The sequence below is a fragment of the Pseudophryne corroboree genome, chromosome 7 (assembly GCF_028390025.1).
Source record: "Pseudophryne corroboree isolate aPseCor3 chromosome 7, aPseCor3.hap2, whole genome shotgun sequence".
NCBI classification, from domain to species: Eukaryota; Metazoa; Chordata; class Amphibia; order Anura; family Myobatrachidae; genus Pseudophryne; species Pseudophryne corroboree.
The window spans coordinates 251,665,176-251,684,982 of NC_086450.1; the positions used below are offsets into that span (position 1 = coordinate 251,665,176).

At 44.9% G+C, this 19,807-nt stretch overlaps 1 protein-coding gene across 4 annotated transcripts in view; it reads right to left on the reverse strand.

Moving 5' to 3' along the window:
- The window catches only part of TNRC18 (trinucleotide repeat containing 18), a 1,076,633-nt gene that overhangs the window by 87,648 nt on the left and 969,178 nt on the right, over positions 1-19,807 (reverse strand). For all 4 annotated transcript variants that reach the window (XM_063934091.1, XM_063934092.1, XM_063934093.1 and 1 more), the window contains 2 exons: positions 10,600-10,764; positions 9,058-10,250 (listed from right to left, as the gene is read on the reverse strand). In XM_063934091.1, the coding sequence (XP_063790161.1) occupies positions 9,058-10,250; positions 10,600-10,764 (1,358 nt within the window). The remainder of the gene's footprint in view (positions 1-9,057; positions 10,251-10,599; positions 10,765-19,807) is intronic.

Consider the following 19,807-nt stretch of genomic DNA (forward strand, 5'->3'; position numbering starts at 1 on the left):
CATCTCTCTAAGCATCTGAAGTTATACACATGTGTGTCATGACTGGTCATACGTACAGAACTGCAGGACTGGAGACACAGGCATGTGCTGGAGCCGGCACCCAACAGCAGTATAATCACTGACAGCCTGTTGGGAGTATTTAACCAGCCCAGCTCTCGGACAATTTTGTTAAAGCTCGTGGTCCGCCAGAAATGCTCTTTATACAGCCTTCATGGCGGGCCCCTGGGACCAACAGGGCCCTAAGCAGCTGCTTTGGTTGCCTTGTGATAAATCCTTCTTTGAGGGGCAATATATAATTTAATTTTGGCATCCCAAATTTGATGAATGTTGCCCCATAAGGGGCAGCTGGACAACCCGCCATACCACCTACCTGAGAGAGATAGACATCTATATCTTTTTCTATCTATCGATGAGAGCAGGGCTGGACCTCCCATCTGGCACTTCTGGTAAATGAAGGGCCGATGGGCTGGTCCAGTCACAGAGAAGCTTTAAAGGTTGTGCGCAGCGCAGCTCCCAGCTCTCTGTTTACGCCCACCGCCGCCCGAAAAATTTGTTGTGCGGATACAGCGCGCAGGGCGTGCGACGAGTCAGAAGGGTGTGGACTCGTGGCATGCCCCATGTGCCGTGTCTGCACACCCACCATCCCCACCCCAACTGAGCTGATCAATAAAAATGGGGGCATGCCACAAGTCCACACCCCCCTGACTAGCGGCACTCTCTGTGTACACGCGCCCACCACCCCCCGCCCATACTGTGATGATCAATAAAAATGGGGGCATGCCCGAATCCACTCTCCTATGACTTGCGGCACACCCCCGTGCGCCCCTCCGCCGAGTGCACGTGCAACTTTGGCACGCGTGCACACGAGGATGCCAGGGCCGAATTCCAGCCCCAGTCTGTCCCTGGATGAGAGGGAGGGAGAGAAAGGATGAATAAGTAGCTGAGGGGGAAGAGGGGTTGAACATATGAAGTGGAAGGTGTGAAGGGGTCAGCCCACAGTAAATAGCCACACACTGTAGGGGCTGTGTGCAGGTCAGAGGATGAACCTGGAGGCGGGCGGAAAAGGGCTTTGGGGAGGGACGAAGTAGAGCAGCCAGAAAAGGGATAATATTTTTCCTGACACTGCCTATAGTAAACTTAGATGGTGACCGCAATGCGCCCAGTACACTGACTGACGCAACTCAAATATTTTTTTGAAGGCATGCAGGGTCGGACTGGCCCACAGGGGGCCCTCCTCCTCCTCTAGGGATCAGGTTTCAGAATCTATCCTAGTGCACTTGAATTATGCATTATACATATGTTACATTATACTTCACAAGAATATGGTTTGTTATATATTTACAATTGAGCACAGAAAATGTAATGGTTAGCCAAACCTCTAAGGTGGATGGCCACGCTCCACTGGAGTCTAGCCACACCCTTAAGCATGGGCCTCTACAACAGCATTTCTCCGGTGGGCCCTTTATGCCCCAGTCCGACACTGGAGTCATGTATCAGTTGGGGTCCACAATGAGTCTGGACTCCCTACCAGCGCAGCCTCCCACCCATCACTATACCAACCCAGGGTGAAAATTAGACAGCCCCTCTAGGCCACTACACCGTAGAAGACCTGGCAGAGAAAATGGCCATTCTACCCCTGGCAATGACAATGTCACAGGGACAATGACTGTCCAAGCTGAAACCTCCTCCCCATAATATAAGAGATTGGTGGAGCGCATGGGGAGGTTCCCAGGGTGGGGGTACAGGAGCAGATAAACTACAGAGGTCAACGGCCCCCTAAATTTGAATAATACACACTAGGCTTACATTAGCACTCACCTTAAACTAATGTATTAAAGAAACCCATCAATTGATCATGTGTGATCCAAATCAGTAACAGTATACCAACAATCATTCCAATCCAATTTAATAAGCTTTAAAAACTAATAAAATATTAACTAATAAAATACATGGTGTGCCAGTATGTACAATAATAGTTATCTTGGTTTTAAATGTATTCGTATGGATCACAATGTGCACGCGTGTGGCCAAACTGCGAAATAATCGTGCAAAAATTTAGATGCTAAGCATACGCAAGTTGATTGACAGGAAGCAGATGTTTAGGTGTGGTAACTGCCCGTTTTCTGGGAGTGTCAGGAAAAACAAAGGCGTTCCCAAGTGTTTTCAGGGAGGGTGTGTGAGTCAGCTCCGACCCCGATCAGCCTGTTTGTATCGTACTGTAGGAGTAAGTCTTGGGATACACACAGACTCCAAAAATCATTTGATGGTGAGTGAATTGCGAATGGATTTGCAGATGTCCGCTGTTTGGCGAAATTTTCGCATGGCGTATGCATGCAATCGCACACTTGCACAGAGCGGGTTTTCACTCTCTATGAGCGGCGGCTATTTGATCGCAGCTCTCTGCAAAATCGCAGAGGAGTGATCAGGTCAGAATTAGGCCCTCTATATAATACTACTATTGAACCACAATGTATCAATGAACTGGCAACATTAGTATCAGCTCGAAATGAACTAGACAGAGGAAATTAAATAACACACGACATGGTAGGGGGTGAGGATAAGGGGTAGAGGGTAATACAATAGGACAACGGGCCTTTTTCAGACCTGATCGCTGCTGTGCGTTTTCGCACAGGGGGCGATCAGGTCTGAACTGCGCATGTGCCGGCACCGCAGTGTGCCAGCACATGCCAGACAACCGATAGCAGTCTCAGCCCTGTGATCACCCCTGCCTAATTGACAGGCAAAGGCGGTCGCTGGGCGGGCCGGCGGCTTTTGGCCGCCAAATTAGGGGCGTGGTCCGGTCAATGTAGGCATGCCCGGACCATGCAACCTGGACAGCAACAAGTAGCTCCCTGCCAGTGCGCAGGAGCTGCGCTGGTAGGGAGCTACTCTTCAAGTACAAAAGCATCGCAGCTGTGCTATGCTTTTGTACTTGTGTGGTAGGGTAGGGCCTAACATGCGGGGCGGACTAGCCCTGTGCTGAGCGTCCCCCCGCATGTCAGGGAAGCTGATCATAGATGTGCTAAATTTAGCACATCTATGATCAGGTTTGAATTAGGACCAAAATTTCTTATAAAAATAAAAAGTCTGTACCAGATACGTACTAGGTATTTCCCTTAAAGATGCAAGAGTTATAATAAAATGTTGGTGACCCTTTGGTCCTCCATGATGGCGGCCCTACCAACAAGGAGTGAGACTAGATTCCAAATAAGGACACACTATTTTCTGTTTACAGATGGGACCTTATACGATAGGTAATTTGAAAGTTTGAGAGACTGAGATTGAATGGGCGTCAAAGAAATGGATCTAGACAAAGAGATTGGCCATTTGCTCCCAAACACTGGAAAACAGACAAATTGGTTAAATCTGTTTGATTACTGTCCATTGATTACATTGACCACCATAACCTTTAAGGTTGCACATATACTGAAAGAGGGAACTCCACTCTTTCCAACAAGCATTCCCTTGGTTCTCTGTCAAGATGGGAAAAACAGGGGCCTTTATGTCCCCTACTAGCCAATTGTCCCCTACTAGCCAATTGAGACTTTTATTCTGTAGTGCATGGTAACCATAGGAATGGTAATGTCTTTAGAGTGCCGAACTCCATCTGCTCTTAAATGGCAAAGGCCTGGTAAGTATGCTTACTACTTACCAAATGTGCAACAGTACTGAGGATGAGTTCTTGTTGTACATGGTGAGGACAAGTGGTACTCATTCTTAGCCAGAGGCGTAACTAAGGCAGGGCGAGTGGGGCATGTGCCCTGGGCACCTTGGCAGGCCCAGTAGAGGGAGGCGCCAGCGGAGGCCAGGGCATCATGCCCACCTGCCCCCGTCATGCTGCAATGTGAGGGGAGGAGAGCGCAGCGTCTCTCCTGCCCCTCAACGTGCTCGATGCCGCTGCCGCACTGCCAGCAGCGCTGCGTGTCTGTCCGGTCGGTCTCCAGCTGCGTTAGCCAATCAGAGCTTGCGGACCGGCTCCTGATTGGCTGCCGGTCCGCGAGCTCTGATTGGCTAACGAACCGACACCACATTTAAGATAGCCGCCGCCGGAGACCTGGAGCGTTGAGGGGCAGGAGAGGCGCTGCGCTCTCCTCCCCTCACATAGTAGAGGGCAGCGCCGCAGCGGTGACTGACGGCCCGACTGAAGTAAGCGGCGGGGGGGAGAGAGAGTCTTGTAACTGGCATTGTGGGGCATGTATCTGGCACTGTGGGGCATGGTAACTGGCACTGTGGGGCATGTATCTGGCACTGTGGGGCATTGTAACTGGCACTGTGGGGCATGTATCTGGCACTGGGGCATTGTAACTGGCACTTTGGGGCATGTAACTGGCACTGTGGGGCATGTATCTGGCACTGTGGGGCATTGTATCTGGCACTGTGGGGCATTGTAACTGGCACTGTGGGGCATGTATCTGGCACTGTGGGGTATTGTAACTGGCACTGTGGGGTATTGTAACTGGCACTGTGAGGCATTGTAACTGGCGCTATGGGACATGTATCTGGCACTGTGGGGCATTGTAACTGGCACTGTGGGGCATTGTAACTGGCACTGTGGGGCATGTATCTGGCACTGTGGGGCATGTATCTGGCACTGTGGGGCATTGTATCTGGCACTGTGGGGCATTGTAACTGGCACTGTGGGGCATGTATCTGGCACTGTGGGGCATGTATCTGGCACTGTGGGGCATGTAACTGGCACTGTGGGGCATGTAACTGGCACTATGGGGCATTGTATCAGACACTGTGGGGCATTGTATCTGGCACTGTGCGGCATTGTATCTGGCACTGTGGGGCAATATGTATCTGTCACTGTGGGGCAATATGTATCTGTCACTGTGGGGCGCTGTATCTGTCACTGTGGATCTGGCACTGTGGGGCACTGTGTATCTGGCACTGTGTAAAAAGGGGACTCTGCATGCGTATTGTGCAAAAATTGAATGAAGGTGTGCTGAGAGACGACACAAGGGGTAGGTGATAGTATGCTGAGAGGCGACACAGGGTGTAGGTGATAGTCATATTGGCACGCCCATTTTCAGTGACCACACCCCTTCTGGAGTGTGACCACGCCCATTTTCCGACACGCTCCTTCGGTGCGCGCACATACTTCTTTTATGTGTGTGTTTTTTCTTGGGGGGGGGCACGCCAGCACTCTTTATCTTGCCCTGGCCTCCGAAAACCGTAGTTACGCCTCTGTTCTTAGCACTAAAGTGGATGGATAAATAAATTATTTCAGAAATGATAATGCACTGGGGGATGCGGCCAGGATCCTGACAGTCAGCATACTGACAGTCAGAATACAGACAGCCAGATCCCTATGGTCAAAATCCCGATGGTAAGTACAGAGGGTTAGGGTAAGGTGAGGGGGACGGTTAGGGTTGAGATGCGGGGGACGGAATTGTTAGGGTTAGGCTGCGAAAGGGGATAGTTAGGGTTAGGCTGTGGGAGAGGACAGTTAGGTTAGGTTAGAATTAGGGGTAGGGTTAAAATACTTACAGTGATCTGTTGGGATTCTGACTGTCAGGATGCCGCTGTCGGCACCCTGACCATCAGGATTCTCACTGCCGGGATTTCATACCCAACCTGCTACTGGATTTATAATAAATAAGTGTCATAGATGTTTATTAGCACCAATTTCTTCATCAACAGGTCCAGATTATGATTTTTAACTAATTTAAAATATGTAAAACCAGGGCCGGTGCTAGGATGTTCGGCGCCTCCCCGCAAACTATAAATTTGCACCCTCTCTCCCATTTTTGATAAAAGGATAGCATGCAGCGTAGGCGCGAGCCACATAAAAGGGGTGTGGTCTCCCAAGGAAGGGGCATGGCCGCACAATAGTACCTCCAATTCAAATTACTCCACACAGTAACACAATCTTATTCACATTATACCGCACATAGGGGGTCATTCCTAGTTGATCGCACGGAGCAACTTTTTGCTGCTCGTGAAATCAACTAGACGCCGCCTATGGGGGAGTGCATTTTAGCATAGCAGGGCTGCGATCGCTTGTGCAGCCCTGCTATGCTAAAAAAGTGTTGTGTAAAACAAGACTACCACTGCAGTTACTTACCCTGTGCGATGGATCCAGCGATGAAGGCCCCGGAATTGACGTCAGACATCCACCCTCCAAACGACTGGACACGCCTGCATTCGGATCTCCACGGCCGGAAAACGGTGAGTTGATGCCCCGGAACGCCTTCCTCCTGTTAATCTTCTTGCGGTCGCCGCTGCGACCGCTTTCTTCATACGCAGTGTTGCATGCGCAGTTCCGTCCCGTTCACACTGCTGTGATGAACCGCAGCGTGCGAATTGGTCGGAATGACCCCCATAGTGCCCCTGATTCATAATACACCATAAAGTAGTACCCGTTATTCATGTTATGACACACAATTGTGCCCCTTAGATATAATGCACACAGTATTACTCATTATACACATTATGTCCACAATAGTAGTGCCCCTTATACACATTACAGTTAGTTCACAGTACACACACACACTGAGTATATATATATACAAACCCCCTTCCTGCAGCCTAACCCTAACTCTCCCTTCTCCGCAGCATAACCCTAACCCTCCCCAGTGGTACCTAAGCCCCCCTTTCCACAGCCTAAACCAGGGGTGGGAGACTAACCCTAACCCTCTACCCACAGCCTAAACTTAACACACAACAACCCCCCTGTTTCCCCCCACCCCTCGTGCCAGAGCTCGATCGGGATCCTGGCGCCTGCATTTCAATCCATGTTGTGATTCCGGCGTTGGCATTCTGACTACCGAAATGCCAAACGCCGGTATCCTGAATGTATCCCCTCCAATGTATAGTACAGTCCACATGCTCCAATATACTGTATAGCACATATTCAACCCCCACCCTAGCATTTCTCTTGTTACAGTACTTACCTGCTCTCTACTTCTCCTGTCTTCTCTCTGTGCTGCTTCTCACAGGCTGGTCTCTTGCTTGCTGGCTCTGGCTGCTGCTCTTCTGGGTATGAGACTTCCTCTTGCTGTCTCATAGCCCTGTAAGGAGGGGGACTCAGGCTGGGACCGTTGAGTCTGTCTGTGTCACATTCGGGCTGGGTGCACCCTCACTTCCCCATGGGATCTCGGCCCGCTAAGCCCCGTCCCCTCACAGAAATGGGCATGGCTTTAGAGCAGCCGTGACAATCTGTGGATTACCTGGCTCCAGAACGAACCCTCTGTTCCTGATAGAACCTGCGCGGCTGTAAGTTTGGAGAGGGGAGGGGCGGGATGTGGTGCTTTTGGCTGCAACATCCAGCTTAGCGGGAGAGGGAGAGTTGCCCTATCGGCGCTGGCTGCAATCTCCAACTCCTTCCTTAACTTCTAAGGGCACAGCAGCACTTCTCAGCTCTGCAGGCTCAGCCTAACTTGGAGAGCCGATGCAGGCAACACATATCCTGCTTAAGCGACAGTACTGTAGTCTTCAGAGCGCTTCCTGCATGGTGGTACACTCAGCGCTCAGCACAGGGATACAGAGCAGGCAGAGTGCCTCTCCTGCCTGGCGCCTACCTGCTTTGCATCCCTTTGCTGACACATGCCCCTGGAGACAGAGGTGGAGGGGCGATCCCAGGTAAGACAGAGCATTTACTGTTTCTCAAAGTGAAACTAGGGAGTGGAGTAAGCAGAGCTTACTTACGAGCCGCCAGCTGCAGCAATAACTCATTAAAATGTTGTTAGCCCTGTCAGCATCTCTTTCACCTATGACAGCCGCAGTGCCATCCCAGCAACTACATAGTAACATAGTAACATAGTATCTAAGGTTGAAAAAAGACAATTGTCCATCGAGTTCAACTTATTTGTGGTCTCCTATGCACGATTATTTTGTATAAAATTTTGCCTGAAGTTGATGACTGCCGTTACGTTTTACCCCTCTTTTTATAATAACCATAGTGCGTGACTATGCCCCGTAACCCTGGATATCCTTATCCATTAGGACTTTATCTAACCCATTCTTAAAGGTGTTGACTGAGTCGGCCATTACAACTCCCTCAGGCAGGGAATTCCAAACACGTATCGTCCTTACCGTAAAAAAGCCTTTACGCCGTATTGTGCGGAATCTCCTCTCCTCTAACCTGAGCGAGTGTCCACGAGTTCTCTGTGTTGATCTAACCAAAAACAGGTCCTGCGCAAGATCTGTATATTGTCCCCTTATATATTTGTAAATGTTGATCATGTCCCCTCTTAATCTCCTCTTTTCCAGTGTAAACATGCCAGGTCTTACAAGCCTTTCCTCGTATTCCAGCGTCTCCATACCCTTAATTAGTTTGGTCGCCCGCCTCTGAACCTTTTCTAGCTCCAGGATATCCTTTTTGTAGTAAGGTGCCCAGAATTGTACACAGTATTCAAGGTGTGGCCTCACAAGTGATTTATATAACGGGAGTATAATACTCTCGTCCCTAGCATCAATTCCCCATTTTATGCATGCTAATATCTTATTAGCCTTCTTTGCAGCAGTCCTACTTTGGGTACTACTGCTTAGTTTGTTATCTATGAGGACACCTAAGTCCTTTTCCAGTACAGAATCCCCTAATTTTACCCCATTTAGTAGGTAGGTGTTATTTTTGTTCTTGTTACCACAGTGCATTACCTTACACTTGTCTGTATTGAAGCGCATTCTCCATTTCGCTGCCCAAGCTTCTAATTCTGAAGCGACTCAACATCCCCCTCCGCATTTATAACTTTACACAATTTGGTATCATCTGCAAAAATTGACAACATGCTCTCTAGACCTTCTGTTAGGTCGTTAATGAAAATATTGAACAATAGCGGTCCTAATACTGAGCCTTGCGGCACACCACTTAGCACTTCAGTCCAATTTGAAAAAGGTCCATTAACCACAACGCGCTGCTCCCTATTATCTAACCATCTAACTAAACTCAGCCATCAAAGATGAAGACAAACTTTGTTATGGCTTAATATCTCTGAACAAAGAACATACATATGTATTCATTATTTTTATGTCAATCTTTTAATCATGTCATTCTTAATATAATGATAATTATTTGTAAGTATTTATTTTGAACAACAAAAAATAAGTTACCTGGGTAGGTTTACCGAACCACTTCCAGAGCTGTCTAGCAGGCAGGAAGGCAGCAATTTTAGGCCTATTCTCTACCGAGGGCAGTCTCTGCCTTTTTGCCAGCTCCTTGGTTGTAGGCAGATGTATACCTTCTCTCTTCTTTGGTTTGCATTTACTACCTCTTTGTTGCTCCTGCTTTTGTGGCCTAATGTGTACAGTAGTCTTAGATCTGCTGTTAGATCTCATAAACTTACAGTGGTGCTTTTGAGTATCTGGCACGTTGGAAGCAACATTTAAAGCATCTTCTTCTGAGCTACTTGAGGAAGCATCATCTGTTAATGAGGATGATGAGCAGGAAGAACTGGAAGTAGAAGATGAGGATGATGATGAGGAGGAGGAAGAAGAGGATGATGATGATGAAGAAGAAGAGGAGCTACTGCTGGTAGAAGATTTAGATGTTGAAGATGTTGAGCTACTAGTTGAGCTGTGTTGTTTTTTTCCCTGTCTTTTCTTCCTCTCATTTTCTTCCTCAGACTCTGAGCTACTATTACTGTTATCTAGTTGTTTTTCTTTCTTCTGGTTTTCTATTTTCTGATCAGATATAACTTTTGAGTCGTTGTCTGCTTGGTCAAAAGCTTCAGAACCAAAAACTTGCTCTACTTCATGATGCTTTGCATCTGCATCCTTTTCTTTGGGTTTGTTGGAATCCACATTAGAGTAGCATCCACTTATCATTCTCTTACGATTTCTTTTCATTGTATTGTTAGAATCTTCAAGTTTCATTATTGCCTCTTTAATTTTTTTAGTCTTTGGAGACATAACACCTTCATGATCCAATTTCACCAGAAGTTGACTTTCAGTTTTCCGATAGCTTTTGTCCTCTGTGACAAAATCTTTCTGTTCTAGTTTTCGTCTCTTTTTTGTCTTTATTTTCTCTTTTAATGTACTCTGGTTGAATCCATTTCCATTTGATTCACAGTACAAGCCTCCACTAACCACATTTCTAAACACAGAACCAGGATAATAGGTTTTCTTAATTTTCCCTTCTTGATGGTCTCTAACATTTGGTGCAGAAGGACTATCTGGTGGTTGTTGGAGACTTTCTCTATGTGTCTTCTTTATTTTTGGCTTTATCAAATTAAGTTGTTTTTCCTCAACTTTCTTAGCTGTCCGTGAGACATTTTCATCTGCATTTTCTTGAATTGCTGATTCTTCTGTAATACATAAAAAATATGTGAAAGCATAAGACTGTAAACTAAGTTTTCTGAAATAGTTGGACCCAGCATGGGATTTTTCCTCTAAAGCTGTACAGCAGCTACACAAATGTCATGTACAGGAAAAGATGTAAAATAATGAACATTTCATTAATCCCTGTTTAGATGATTCATGGCATAAACGTCATATACAATGTATATATATATATATATATATATATATATATAAATGTAGAATGAACACAACAAAAGATGTTTTCTAAACTAAATTATAAATTAGAAGTTACAGTATAAATATAAAATACGCTTTCAAACAGAAAACACTGATCTTGTAATTAAAGAAACATACCTGATATCTGCTTGATGCTTGGTTTACGCCCCCTAGATTTTCGATTGAGCACCATTTCTTCACTACTCATTATACTGCTCTCCTTCATTTCATTTTTTTCTTTGCTAGACTTGCGGACTTTCCTTTTAGCACTAGGTACCAAAAGAGCAGGTGATGGTTCTGCACCTGGGTATTAAAAATACAACATAATTACAGTAGCTATTTAAAACAATAATCTCAGCTATAAACTATAAATTGATAATTTGATGATGGGAACAATTAGTCTATCTAAACAGAGGGACTGATTACGAATTGCATGCAATACTGAAAGCTGCCACATTTAATAATTTTTAGCATACAGCTCAACCATCGCAGCTTACATACACAAATTAGAGCATCTACAAGCAATTCTGTGTCGGGGTTGGGGCTGAAATGCGGCGGTCAGGATGCTGGCGGCCAGACTACCGGCCGCGGTATCCCGATGGTTAGAATTCCATCAGGGGTAGGGTAAGTATATAGTATTCCCTCCCAAACACTCACGTGCCGCCCCCTAAACCTAACCCCCCCCCCCACCTCCCCGGCCTAACCCTGACACTCACTGAAGGTGCCTAACACTAATCCCCCCCCCCCCTTTCCTGCAAACTAAATCTAACACACTCTCACCCCACCAGCTAACCTCTCTGGCGTCCCTGCAGTCACTCGTTCGGGATCCCGGCTGTCGGGATGCCGACACCGGGATTGTGATCCTACTTGAAATGCCGATGCCAGCATTCCGAGCAGCATCAGGATTCCGGCGTCGGAATCCTGACTGGATCCCCTGTGTCGGACATATGTCATTTCGCAACAACGGCTGAATGGATATTACGCACTAGCGCACGCAGGGGGGGTTCCGAGTACCTAGAAACACCCCTTGCAACCGATGCATCGCCGTAGGTGAGCGTTTTTTTGGGGGGAAAGGGGTGAGGAGGCAGAGAGATGGAGGAGCTATGTCACGTCAGTGACGCTGCAGCTGCCTCCTCCGCAGCGGAAGCGCCGCAGCGCACAGCTCCTCCTAGGTACTATGCTGTAGTTCCTATGGGCTACTGGGCTGGAGTGTTGGCCGGGCGATACACTCTAGTCTGTCCTGAGTCCCTAACGTCCATCGCTCATCGCCGGGATCCTGCTGCTGGTTGCTACATAACATGCATACAGTGGAGAGTAGCTGCTGCCCCAGCCTCAAGGTCAGTGTAACTGCGGGACCTGCCGGTGGTGGAGGGCTGGGCGAGGGAGCCCAGCAGGTGCTCTGCTAGGTGCACACACTAGATACTGTAGATATATATATATATATATATATATATATTTATTTATTTATATAGTGTGTGCACTCCACGCTTACACCATATCTGCGCCAGTGAGTTCACAGTGAGAAACAGATACATGCAATGAGTGCCGCACCATTGCATGTGTGTGTGTGTGTGTTTATATATATGTATATATAATATATATATATATATATAGTGTATATACAGTATATACATATTATATATCTATATATGTATATAAAATTATATATATATATGTGTATATACACACACACACACACACACACACACACACACACACACACACACACACACATCTCTCATACATGCCTGCCACTCAGAATCAAATAAAATACAGGAGGCAACTGCTTAAATCAACGTTTAGTTTCTATGTATACAGTATAGATATGGTGGCACTCATGGACTCTTCGTCACCCCATAATGAAGACTCACAGGCGCCTGTATGCTACTCCAACATTTTAATGTATAATAACATTCGTCAGGTATACACTGACTGACAAAGGTTATAATAAAGTGAATAATTGGAGTAGCCTGCAGGTGCCCCTGAGTCTTAATTTGAAAGAGTCCGTTAGTGCCACCATTTGTATACTGCACATAACATTACTGTTGGAAGGCACCGAGGCAGATTACTGAGTGCATACTACCTCAGTCTCCGCCCCCTTATGCTTGGCTCCACCCCCTCTCTGGAAACCCCTGTTCACAAATCCTGTTTCTCAATGGCAGCTCGGCATTGACATATGGGAGAAGCATCCAGTGGACATGTCAACTCTTTTGTGTAAACAGACTTGCAACCCATTCAGAGTTGAGAGTACACAGAATTCACAACATTTTCAGTCTAATGGCTAATGGACTAGGCATGGGGTAGATGTAAGTGCTATTGATGATGGCTGCTCTCGCAACCGCAGAGATACAGGTGGTGCGATTACATATATGTGTCAGACCCAGAATACAGGTACTGTATATGTTCGCATAGGACTGCCTGTCACTGAAAGTGGGTCCAATTACAATGGCATTACTTGTACCTCAGAGTCAGCTCCAGAGTATTTAAATGTGACATAGAAGCAAAACTTGTTCTTGAAGATTTAAATGCAATTAATGTTATTAAAAGACTTATGATAGAGATTGTAGTCTATGTATACAATCTAAAAGAAAATAATATATATATATATAGACAATTTACTGCCAATTTGTTTCCCAAGTGAGTTGATGAATGTACAGTATGATTCTTATTCTTGAACTGAGTAAAAATTTGCTCTTTTTTTCAGTAGGTATTGCTTAAAAAAATAATAAAATTCCTATACAACTTTGAAACCAAACTATTGCCTCTAAAACTGGTAAATGTAATTTTAGGTAGTCTCCACACTTTATGTTCTCCCAAATTTTCTACTACCAGCCAAAATGAATGCCTTATTCTGTATACAATATTGAAGGGGACCCATGAATTAAATAAATAAATTATATTTTTTAACAATGGAAACAATGTTGTAGCTTAAGGTCGGAACTGGTGTTTGGGGATCGATAATGGGTTCAGTTTAGAAGTCCAAAACATTTAGTAAACACTATGGTTGTGAATATGAGGGGTGTGTCTTTACGTAAAGCCGTTTTTAAAACCTGATATACGGGAAGATATTCAGGAGGGGACTGTAGACACTGTCGAGACATTATGGGTAGAAATTGCATGCGGGGAAAAAGGAATAAAAAAGTTAGTATTGGGTGTATGCTATAGGCCGCCTGGTATCAACGCATCTGATGAGGAATTGTTACTAAAGCAAATTGAAAGAGCAGCAGGAGTAGGAGACATAGTAGTGATGGGAGATTTTAACTATCCAGAGATAAACTGGAAAAACGATTCATGTGATACTGCTAGGGGCAATATGTTTTTAAACACACTTAATGATAACTACTTAGTCCAACTAATTGAGGAACCAACTAGGTACAATGCAATCTTAGACCTGGTATTAACAAACAATGGGGATTTGGTATCAGGTATTATAGTAGGGGAACCCATAGGAAACAGCGACCACAATATGGTCACATTCAATATCAGTTTCCATAAACAGCCCTATACTGGCTCAACTAGGACTCTAAACTTTAGCAAAGCAAATTTTGAAAAGATGAGGGTATTTTTCAGGGATATTGAATGGGAAGGTTTGTTTTTAGGAAAAAATACTACGGAGAAATGGGAGGTACTAAAATTCCTGCTAGCTAAAAATACACTCAAATTTATTCCTATGAGTAGCAAAAAAAGGAATAAAAATCATAAACCGATGTGGCTTAACAAAAAGATTAAGGAACTTATGGGCAAGAAAAGGCGAGCATTTAAAAAATACAAATCTGACGGGGAAGCAGAGTCATTTCAGCACTATAAGGAATGTAACAAAATTTGCAAAAAGGAAATAAGAGCGGCTAAAGTAGAAACTGAAAAACTAGTAGCAAAGGAAAACAAAGCGAATCCCAAAAAATTATTTAAATACATTAATAGCAAGAGATTAAAGAAGGAGAGTATAGGCCCTTTAAAAGACAAGTTGGGAGTCTTAAGCAAAAATGATAATGACATAGCGGACACACTAAATGAGTTTTTTTCAACAGTATTCACTAGAGAGGACCCATTTCAGGGACTGACACACAATCTCAATAATGAGAATATCCCACTGATAGGTACTTATTTAAGCGAGGAAGTAGTCTGTGACCGATTAAAACATTTAAAGATTAATAAATCACCAGGGCCCGATGGTATTCACCCAAGGGTTATAATGGAGCTTCAGTCTGAACTGGCAAAACCGCTATCTTTGATCTTTAAGGATTCAGTTATATCAGGTATGGTTCCCAAAGACTGGCGTATAGCGGAAGTAGTGCCTATATTCAAAAAGGGAAGTAAAGCTGAACCAGGTAATTATAGACCAGTTAGTCTTACATCTATAGTGGGGAAAGTATTGGAAGGTATTCTAAGATATAGTATTCAGAAGTTCCTTGAAGTCAATAAGGTCATTAAAAGGAATCAACATGGGTTTATGAAGGACAGATCCTGTCAAACCAACTTACTTGGCTTTTATGAAACAGTAAGCGCAAACCTAGATCAGGGTAAAGACGTGGATGTAATCTTTTTAGACTTTGCCAAAGCGTTCGATACTGTACCACACATGAGACTTATCTACAAGCTACAAGAATCAGGGCTAGGAAGCACAATATGCACTTGGGTCAAAAAGTGGTTAGATAATAGGGAGCAGCGCGTTGTGGTTAATGGATCTTTTTCAACTTGGACTGAAGTGCTAAGTGGTGTGCCGCAAGGCTCAGTATTAGGACCGCTATTGTTCAATATTTTCATTAACGACCTAACAGAAGGTCTAGAGAGCATGGTGTCAATTTTTGCAGATGATACCAAATTGTGTAAGGCTATAAATACAGAGGAGGCTGCCGAGTCTCTTCAGAACGACTTAGTTAAATTAGAAGCATGGGCAGCCAAATGGAGAATGCGCTTCAACACAGACAAGTGTAAGGTAATGCACTGTGGTAACAAGAACAAAAATTACACCTACCTACTAAATGGGGTAAAATTAGGGGATTCTGTACTGGAAAAGGACTTGGGTGTCCTCATAGATAGCAAGCTAAGCAGTAGTACCCAAAGTATGACTGCAGCAAAGAAGGCTAATAAGATATTAGCATGCATAAAACGGGGTATTGATGCTAGGGATGAGAGTATTATACTCCCATTATATAAATCACTAGTGAGGCCACACCTTGAATACTGTGTACAATTCTGGGCACCGTACTACAAAAAGGATATCCTGGAGCTTGAAAAGGTACAGAGGAGGGCGACCAAACTAATTAAGGACATGGAGACGATGGAATACAAGGAAAGGCTTGAAAGACTAGGCATGTTTACATTGGAAAAGCGGAGACTAAGAGGGGATATGATCAACATCTACAAATATATAAGGGGACAATACACAGAGCTTGCGCGGGACCTGTTTTTGGTTAGATCAACACAGAGCACTCGTGGACACTCGCTCAGGTTAGAGGAGAGGAGATTCCGCACAATATGGCGTAAAGGCTTTTTCACGGTAAGGACAATACGTGTTTGGAATTCCCTGCCCGAGGGAGTTGTAATGGCGGAATCTGTCAACACCTTTAAGAATGGGTTAGATAAATTCCTAATGGATAAGGATATCCAGGGGTATAGTGCATAGTCATGCATTATAGTTACTATAAATAGGAATAAAATGCAACGGCTGACAGCAGCATCAGTCAGAAATTTTAGTCAAATCATCATGCATAGGAGACCACAAATAGGTTGAACTCGATGGACAATTGTCTTTTTTCAACCTCAGATACTATGTTACTATGTTACTATGAGTCAATGTCAAGCAACAGTGGATCCCCTCAGTTTCCAAATCCCAATACTGTTTAGTAAACTGAAACATAAGAGTGCTCCTCGTTTTTGTGTATATAGCGTACAGTATGTACTGTATATATTTGTTTCCTGTTCATTTTATATCCTGAATGTAATTCCTCAGGGTTACATTTTATAAATGTGACTGTATTCTATAGAAAACTTTAATCCGATTGCAAATTTATTCTAGATCTTTGGACAGCAATGTTTCAGGGGTTATCACAGTTGCCACTATATAAAATGGAAACAACACATTATTTCCAGTGCCATATCAGATGCAACTGTTCATCTATTTAAAATGTCAATTCAATATATGAAAGGAACATTTTAACATTATATTATCGATCTACAGTAATATTACTTTAAAGAAATATGTTCTTAAACAAGTGCTTTATTAAATTTGCTTTTCCTGCTAAGGAAGTCCGCTTCCCGGAATGTACACAGCTGATAACGCTGGAAGAAAGTTCTCCACCCATGTCAGGATCTGAGCTACCTCTGCCATTGCTGTCATGCTCTATGTGCCCCCTGGCGTTGACTGACTGAATGCAAACCAGACGGTCGGCCAAAACGGACTGAGCCTTCACAAGAGCCAGATAGATGGCTATGTACAGTATGTTGATGGTTAGAGTTGTCTCAGATGGTGACCAGAGGCCTTAAAGCTGCAGATATAATTTCACTGCTCCCCAACCCCGCAGACTTGCGTCCATAGTCACAATGACCCAATCTGGGTTGAGTACCAGCCACCAATGTAGAGACTCATGAGTACTGTTGGACGGATGTCCAAGGAAGCTAAAAAAAATTGTTGGCCTCCATGCTGTGTATCACAGAGTGAAGAGATTCCATTAGAAAATGATCGACTTCCAAGTTGGTGTTCAAGACACAGAGATTCAAAATTGTCCTGAAGGAGCCTTCAGCTTCTGGATAAGGAACAGGTTGGAGAAAAACTCCCAGAGGTACCGAAGCGATTACATTGTCTGACAGGAGAGAATTGATAGCCTGTGTCAAGGCAACTCCTTTCTTGGCATACTGAGGCAAAGTGGTAGTGAAGAAATGCAGTGCAGGTGGACCCCTGATATCTATGACATAACCTCTGGAAATTATGCCCAGGACCCAGGCATCTCAAGATGACTCCACCCAATGGTACTTTTCCAGAGGACTAGCACCTGTACGGCAGTTGTTTCTGGGAAAATCTGCCCTTCGATGCCATTCCCCGGCCGAGGAAATAAAGACCTCTAGTCGACTGTGTTGTGTTGTGCTGCACCTCATAAGGATGAGCAAAAAGTCAGAAAACGAGTTCTGCATCCGCTGACCAAGCATGGAGCCACAGGGGCAGACGAGTCATAGCTGAAACTTGAGAAGCCACCTGTGCACCATCCTGCATGGCCTCACATACATATTCAGCTGCCCCACGAAGTTGTTCTGCCCATTCATGAATGCCCTCAATGAGTTTAACTACCCAAGTTTCCATGGCCCAAGCAACCTAAGCAGAGGCCAACGATGGACGGATGATGACACCCAAGCCCATAAAAATGGCCTTGAGACAACCCTATAATTTTTTATCCAGGTGAACCTTAAAGGACGCACAACCCTGAACCAGAAGTGTTGTGCGCTTTGACAATCGTGCAACTGCAGCATTGACCTTGGGAGGCAGTTCCCATTTCGAGACATGATAAGCTGGGAGCAGTTAAAGTGAAGCAAATTTGCAAGAACCTTACATTTCTTTTCCAGTGTCTTCCAGGCTTCCTCAATGAGATTGTCAAGGTCCAAGAATAAAGGGAAGGTCACGACTTTTTTTTGCCGACACATAAATGGACTCTCTGACTCTTCCTTTTGGTGTTATCTTAAGCAGAGCAGTTGCGGCAAAGACGAACAGCTGCAATGAGATTTTCCACCCCCTGTCCGGAGGATGAAGTAAGGTCTGCACCCTCTGGGGTAACTTCAGGCTACTGAAATTCCTCCTCACCTTTAGCAGAATCTGAAACTTCAACAGGAGTTCTGAAAGAAGGTAGATGCTTACACGCTGTGTGCAGTAGAGGATAACTGAAAAAGTGTTTCATGTTGAGGATATTTTTTCGAAACCAGATGCCGTCCGTTTATGGTGCAGAGCCATGACTGGGAAGATGTCACCTCAAGATGACAAAATGGCGCAGTCATCGCCCTAGCGCGACCCTCTCACTGAAGTGTAACAAGCTTCACTAAATCAGAAACTGACCAACCCAGAGCCTGAGCCTGTGCCGGCTCCATGAGTGCAGATACAGCATTTGCGGGCACCTGTGCGACACCAGTCCCGGCTTGACAGTCTGCTAACACCACCCCAGATTCCACCTGTCCACAGGGTAATTTACACTTACATTGGGCACAATTAAAATACAAGGCTTTAGTAGCACCTTTCGTATCAACGGTTTTTGCCTTGTCCAACATGATTTCACCGCGTCCTCGCTAATACAGCGGTCACAGGTGAAACAAATTTAACACAGGTCACTTAGCAACTGCACCACATTTACAAACTATAAAGGTAGTAATAGTAGAAAGATATATTCATCTATCCACATGCAGTTGTAGAGGAGAAAAGTTGAAACGTGCACCAGAACATACTGTAGTACTGAGCAGCACAGCCCGGGAATGAGGAAGAGAGTTTTCCTTTCCTTTCTCTTCTTCCTATGCAGCAGGGCAGCCTGTACCACTGCTGCTGTTCAGCACAGGGGAGACCAGCAGCTGAAACTCTGCACCCCCGCATTGTGATTCCAACTCCTGCATCCAAGTGCTTTTCCCTCCTCGTTATTTTTTTCTCGCAACGGAGCGATTAGTCGCTAATGCGCATGCGCAATGTCCGCAGTGCGACTGCGCCAAGTAAATTTGCTATGCAGTTAGGTTTTTTACTCACGGCATTACAAGGTTTTTTCTTCGTTCTGGTGATCGTAGTGTGATTGACAGGAAGTGGGTGTTTCTGGGCGGAAACTGGCCGTTTTATGGGTGTGTGTGAAAAAACGCTACCGTTTCTGGGAAAAACGCGGGAGTGGCTGGAGAAACGGAGGAGTGTCTGGGCGAACGCTGGGTGTGTTTGTGACGTCAAACCAGGAACGACAAGCACTGAACTGATCGCACTGGCAGAGTAAGTCTCGAGCTACTCAGAAACTGCACAGAGAAGTCTTTTCGCAATATTGCGAATCTTTCGTATAAGGGCATTAATAATGTGTGTCATATGTGTAAGGGACATTATGTGTAAAAGGGCATTAATAAAGGTTGTCATAATGTGTAAGGTGCATTATGTTTATAAGGACATTAATAATGTGTCTCATATGTGTAAGGAGCATTACTGTGTGAAATTGTGTATAAATGCATTACTAATGTGTGGCATTATGTGTATAAGGTGCTCTACTATGTGGCATTGCGTATAGAAAGGGCACTACTGTGTCGTCTAGTGTGAATAAAGAGCAATAAGGTGTGGTGTAATGTGAATAAGGAGCAATTCAGTGTGATGTAATGTGAATAAGGGGCTCTACTGTGAGGAGTAACG